At 47.2% G+C, this 6,440-nt stretch overlaps 1 protein-coding gene across 1 annotated transcript in view; it reads left to right on the forward strand.

The window, feature by feature from the left end:
- Positions 1–669: 669 nt before the first annotated feature.
- Positions 670–6,440, forward strand: part of LOC109388035 (zinc finger MYM-type protein 5-like) — a 38,114-nt gene continuing 32,343 nt past the window's right edge. The window contains exons 1-2 of the mRNA XM_019652406.1: positions 670–762; positions 1,599–1,667. Coding sequence (XP_019507951.1) covers positions 739–762; positions 1,599–1,667 — 93 coding nt within the window. The 5' untranslated portion in view covers positions 670–738. The remainder of the gene's footprint in view (positions 763–1,598; positions 1,668–6,440) is intronic.

A 6,440-nucleotide genomic window follows, 5' to 3' on the forward strand; every position in this document is an offset into this window, starting at 1 on the left:
TTCGGCCGCCGCCCGCCCTCCGCTTGGCCCCGCGACAGCCCCTGCCCAGAGGAGGCATGCACGGGGCATCAAGGAGTTGGACAAGGAGGGCGTTGGGGACACCGAAGCCGCGTCCCTCCCCGGTCAGGGCCGTTGGGAGCCGCCACGGCGGCCTGGGAGTCCCAGCCTAAGTGTCTCGAGCTGTCCCGGCCCCGGGGAGTCCCCGGTCTCACTGGGACAGAGCCCGCCGCACGTACCACGGCCACGAAAGTCAGGCCGCCTGACCTGACGGACCTGGTGAGACAGGGGCAAGAGGCGGGCGCAAGGAGGGAGGGGACTCGGCCAAAGGCTCGGGCTGCTGGAGAGGGGTGCCAGGAGACTGGAAACGCCGAGGGTGTGGCCTGCGCCTGATGGACAGTCTCCCGGGCCACCCCCTCGAGGAGGGCCTGAAGGAAGGCCAACGCAACCAATGGACGTGCCCAGGGAGCCCCGCCCTCCCTCCAGCCACTGGGAGCGCGGAGGGCGGGGCATTCCTGGGCTCAGCAGCGCCGCCGCCTTCTCCGCCTCCTGCTCACCCGCGCTAAACCCGGGACTGTGCGGAGCAGATTAGTGGGTGTTGCCGAGGCGGGTGGGCCGGAGGAGGGGAGATTCGTTCCGCGGAGCGGCAGCCAGAACCAGGTGAGGCTCGTCCCCGCTGTTTTCGTAGTCCGGGTCGGCCGATGGTGGGGGTGTCTGGCGCAGCGCTGTCTCGGGAGACGGATGCGGCCTGGGAGACGGAGATGGGTGAGGGCGGCCTCCGAGCCATCCCCCGGCCCAGGACCAACCGCCGCGTCGAGGTCGCGGCCGCCGCTGCGCTTCGGGCCTCGGAGGCTGCTCCGGGCTTCGCTCATGTCACGGGCTCCGGCGCGTGAGGCCCGAGGGCTGCGGGCTGCGGGCGTGCGGGCGAGGCTGGGAGGGCCGGGTGAGGACGCGGGCTGGGGCGCCTGGGGCAGGGGGGTCGCGAGTGTTTCCCTTTCTGTGCGGGGGGCGAGGGGGAAGGGGCGCGCGGTCGTGGTCGCTCTCCCCGGGCTGCGCTGGAGTCGGGGGCCCCTAGGTGTTGGGGGCGAGGGTCAGCCTCTGTTCCCGGCCCCTCTTGCGCGCTCCTCCGGATCTTATTGGGGAGAGTCTGTAATGGCGGACAGGGTGGGGGCAAGTCTTGGGCCCAGCGCTACTGCTGGGGCAGCTGTGGGAGAGTCAGCCCAGAGGTGACGTGAACCGCCCCTACCTTCGAATTGGTGCGCACAGTGACGGGGGCAACTCCGGGTGGGCTAGTTCGGGAAGGAATTACCATTCCGTGGCCTAGAGGTAACGTTTGTCTCCCCCCACCTTCCTCCGAGCAGGCTTGGTGCTGTCCGCCTCCCGTTCTGTGGTTTGAAGAAACAGCCTCAGCTTTGTCTAGCGCTTGCGGGCCCTATAGTTTTTTTAACCTGGTTTCTCCACCGCGTTGGGTTGGGGAAGGGCAGAAGAGCGCTGAAAACTCCTTGATTACTTGTCCCTTTGCTTCCTCCCTCTGGTGGTTGGGAATCGTGTTGCATCCAGGTTGGTGTAAGTAAACCATTTTCCATCTCCTGTCATTTTAGAACCAGGAATCACCTTTAGGCCAATCTGGTAAAGCTTTGGCAGAAACTAAGGACGCAGGCATTGCTTTTGTGAGTAATTTTACACCGCTTTTCTGTTTACTACGCTGAGTACGATAGTAGCATGTTCTGTGGGATTTAATTCCCTCTTATCTTGATGGCCAAGAGCTAATTGCTTGGGTGGACCCTGTCCCCAGAGCCAAACCAGGGTAATCACTGGGAAACCACTGGGAGTGGGTGCTTATATTTACACCATGTGTATTTTCCCGAGTGCCAAAATAGGACTTAGAGTTAGTTCCATTTTACATGCTTTGCATTTAACAGTATTTTCTTCCTTCCCAGTGGATATAAAGAATTTTTTCTTTGCTGTTGGGTTCAGAAAAATCTACTGACTCTTCTGTTGTTTTAAGGTTAACGGAGAGTATTTTTTTGTATGTTTCTGTGTTATATTTGAGAGATTTGTTTATGTATCCTGCCAGCCCTCCAGCTAGCATCACATCAGGAGATAAATAATCTAGTTGTCATGCTCGTGATTCTGAGATTGATAGTGACTGCATGATCCTCCCATTATGAAGTTAATGTGTTTTTTTCCTTGTTATCAGAAAGCAATCTATTTGGTGTTCATTTTAATACAATAAAATGCCCAGTTCTCTGTTAGCTATTTAGTTAATGGTTTTAACACCAATCCTTGCCTGAATCAATAATTTTATTAGGGGTGTCAAATTGATGGTTTAAAAAAAATCTATGATTTTACATTTATTATCTGGGATCCTATACATATACATACAGTCTTTGGTCTGCCTATTTTATCCTTTCAAGCTGATCAAACAGTTTTCCCTTGGTCATCATGAAGACACTTGTGGTTAGTTTATCTCCTAGTATTCCTGTCTTCCCTTTGCCCTTGTTGCTTTTCACCAAACTTGGGTTTGCACTTATAGTGTTATGCTTCACAGCACCCTTCATTAGTTAGTTAGATCTAGGACAAGGTGTCAGGTTGGAGAGTGCTATGTCTAGCTTTTAAGAGTGGACGCTGTTCAACTGGGTAATTTTCCTAGGGTACCTGAAGTGGTGATAGTTAACATTCCCAATAGTTTGGAGAAATGGGATGCGGGTATGGTTTTAGAGCTGTGATGGGCGTTCATAGGGAAAGGGGACTCGTTCGGACAGATTGACAGGGTAACAAGTCACTGACCCAGTTATCACTTTAGAAAAGCCATTTTTCTCTGCAGTGTTCCTAGGGTATTTGCAGCATGGTGTGGTACAAGGATCAGGTTTTAGTCCCAGCCCAACTGGGGTACACTGCTCTCTCACTTACTTTGGCTAGTGCAAACTAAGTAATGGTCAATAGGTGAACCTTTATTATGCACACTTATAAATGCCCATCTTATTCAATTAAACGCACTTTTATTATGCATATTTTATAAATGAGTAAATTATGTCTTTCTTCCCAAGACTGCTATGATGATTGAAATGAGGGTAGAAATTAGTAAAGTGCATGGCCCATAAGTTACAGGACACACACACACACACACACTCACACACACACAGTTAATGATAGTTATAATTATTCTTTTTTTTTGCTTTATTTCCTCAACTTTTATCTTTCAACCTTTTTACTGAATTTTCCATTTCTGCTAAACTTTTAATTCCCAGGAGCTCTGTTTTGTTTTTTTTTTAAGATTTTTTTAATTGGGGGGTTAAAAGGGGAATAGACAAGTTGCTGTCCTTTTGTTCTTCAGTCTAGTTGTGGAGGACGTTGCTTCACTGGCCCAAGTTGGCACCATCATTGTGCTCTTCCCGAATGAGGCAGATCAGTTGCCGGCTTCTAGACGGCAGCTCACGGGGTCTGCTGGCCGCTCACGCTGGCTGCTGGCTATACACAGTAGCCCATGGCAACCCACTGCAGCAGGGGCTGTCGCTGGCGACTCACAGCAACCCAGCTCCAGGTTGAGCTGTTGTTCAGCATCTTAGTTGTGGAGGGCAGTGTCACTGGCCCTCATGTGTGGGATCCAAACCGGGGCCCTCTGGCGTCCCAAGCCAGCTTTTAACCAACGTGCCACTTGGCCGGCCCCGGAAGCTGTTTTTTATATTAGAAAGAATAATTTTTTATGGTCTTTTGCTCATCACTTACCCATCTAGAGTATTGATAGTTTTGTGGTCTTTCATTTTTTCATTTTCTTTTTCCTACATTCTCTGTCTTTCCTTTGTTTTTATTTCGTTTAACTATTTTTCTTATTAGAAACTTTCCTCACATATTTCAAAATTCTTGAATGGTCAGCTCGTAATCAAGAATTGGGAAGTAGAAAGCAGTTTGAAGGAGTGAGTGGGGCTTTCAACTTGGAGCTTCACTGTAGGATGATTCTTTTGGCTAATTGGTGGGGAACCTCTTGAGTCATTATCTTTCGGTCTTTCCTTTTTGTTGGTTCCTAATTCCACAGAGAAAAGTATTTCTGAGAAAGAAGTCTTTCAGGAAAGAGTCTGCTGCCTGGAAGTTAGGAGTGTGGATACAGCTCTCTGGGAATCAGTGCGAGAAGGGGCATTTCATATGCATGGTACTGAAGCATTCACCCTTCACCCATGCTTGGTGAACCTAAGACAAAGATCTTAGGTTCTGTCCTCTCCAAAGAATAGAAGTCTGGAACTTGTGCCAGAGTGGGGAAAGACCTGTTAATATCAACATGGAGGGAGGGAAGGGATGTAGGGTTTTCCCTACCTCATTTTAGCCACCCACTTCCTATTCCAGGGACATCTGCAGCTACAGGTCTCTGAGCTTTTTGAGGAATCAGCAGCCTAAATTAGGATGTTTCTTAGCCTTTTCCATCATTGTTTTGGAATTTGGCAAGTGTAGGTCAGCAGAATTACATAACTACTCATGCATGTGCTCTTCAGCTTGTAAAATTTTGTTGCTTTTGTCTCTTCTTTTTTTCCTGAGTGGTGTTTATGGAGGTTTTAGAAAGGAGTGTTGTTGGACTGGCTGAGTGGCACATTGGTTAAGAGTTGGCTTGGGACACCAGCTCTGAGCAGCAGGGCCTGGGTTGGGATTCCACAATAGGGCCAGTGACGCTACGCCCTCTACAGCTAAGATGGTGAACAACAGCTCAACCTGGAGCTGGGCTGCCATGAGTGGCCCGTGTCGGAGTAGGCTGCAGTGGGCTGCTGTAAATCTACCATGAGTGGCTGGCAGCCAGCGTGAGCTGCCAAAAGCCGCCGTGAGGGGCTGTCCAGGACCCAGTGACCAATCTGCCTCACCCAGGAAGAGCGCAATGATAATACTAACATGGGCCAGTGAAGCGACGTCCTCCACAACTAGACTGAAGAACAAAAGGACAGCAACTTGTCTGTTCCCCTNCATGGGCCAGTGAAGCGACGTCCTCCACAACTAGACTGAAGAACAAAAGGACAGCAACTTGTCTGTTCCCCTTCCCCGATTCCCCAACGCTGTTCCCTCCCCTAATTCCCCAATAAAATCTTTTTTTTTTTAAATGGTTGAATGACCGTTTTATTATATATATTTTTTACCACTTTTTAAAAAAAGTAACTAGCAATCTTTAGGAAATACAGGTGTAGCACATTTTATTGCGCTTTGCTTTATTATACTTCACAGATACTGTGTTTTCAACAACGTCAAGGCAAGACCTACCCTCCACCAGCAAAAAGATGACTCGCTGAAAGCTCAGGTGATAGCATTTTTTAGCAATAAATTATTTTTAAATTGTGATATCCTTTTTTTAGACATAATGCTGTTGTACACTTAATAGACTACAGTATGGTGTAACATAATGTTCATGCACACCGGGAAATCCAAAACTTAGTGGGATTCCTTATTGCGACCTTCACTTTACTGTGGTGGTCTGGACCCGAACCCCCAATGTCTCCGAGGTCTGCTTGTAAAAACAACTATGAGGTGTTACAGTGCAATAGAGCAAAGTACCCTTATTTATGTGTTTATTTTAATGTTAACTCTTATCATTACCCCTAATTAAATATCCTGTTGACTTTGCAAGTTTGTTAACCATTACCTAGAAATAGTTTTCAGGTAAGAATCCTGCTTGGGTTTTAGCCTAACTTTGTATAGTGTTCGGAAATTTTGTATCTATCTTTTGTGTACAGATTTTCCTTTGATTTTACATTTTCACTGTATCATACAAAATGAAAATGAATTAAACATTAAATAGTTATAATTTGTAGAAGAATGAGACGCCACAAGAACACAAGGTAAGTGTTTAAGATTAGATGCCTGTTGAAATGCTAGGATGTAGGCAGAGGGTTTTCCTGAAGACCATCTCATGGGCAGGGATGTAACATTTTTTGCACTCTTTAATATGGTCCAGGAAGACTAGGAACTTATATGTCCAGTTGTCTTACTTAGTAAGAACCTTGGAGTTATATAGTTACAGTTTACGGTTGAGAAAACTAAAACTCATTGAGGTGAAGTAATTTACTAGTGCCACAGAGCTAATTAACTAAGACATAAACTTTTTTCTCTGTTTTTAAATAATATTATAAAAATGGTAAAAACTTTTCTGTAGTCTTGTATTTATGGAATTAAGGTGTTTGATGGTTAAATTGAATGCACAATGGCTTTTAGTAGTGGTTTAACTTTTTTATAATCTGGTATTTGAAACTAGATGAATACTTCATCTTTTTTCAGAGGTAGATGACTGCAATGAGGTGAGCATAAAGAGTGCCCTTTCAGATGGACCAATGCCCTTTTGGGGAGTCCACTTCATAGTTGATGTGGAGGCCTTACCAACGCATTGTATTTCTGAAACTGATGTTGAATAACACTGTATGTCAACTATAATTATATATACATATAACCTCGGGACACGGAGTAGAGTGCGG

The sequence above is a fragment of the Hipposideros armiger genome, unplaced genomic scaffold (assembly GCF_001890085.2).
Source record: "Hipposideros armiger isolate ML-2016 unplaced genomic scaffold, ASM189008v1 scaffold_178, whole genome shotgun sequence".
NCBI lineage: Eukaryota > Metazoa > Chordata > Mammalia > Chiroptera > Hipposideridae > Hipposideros > Hipposideros armiger.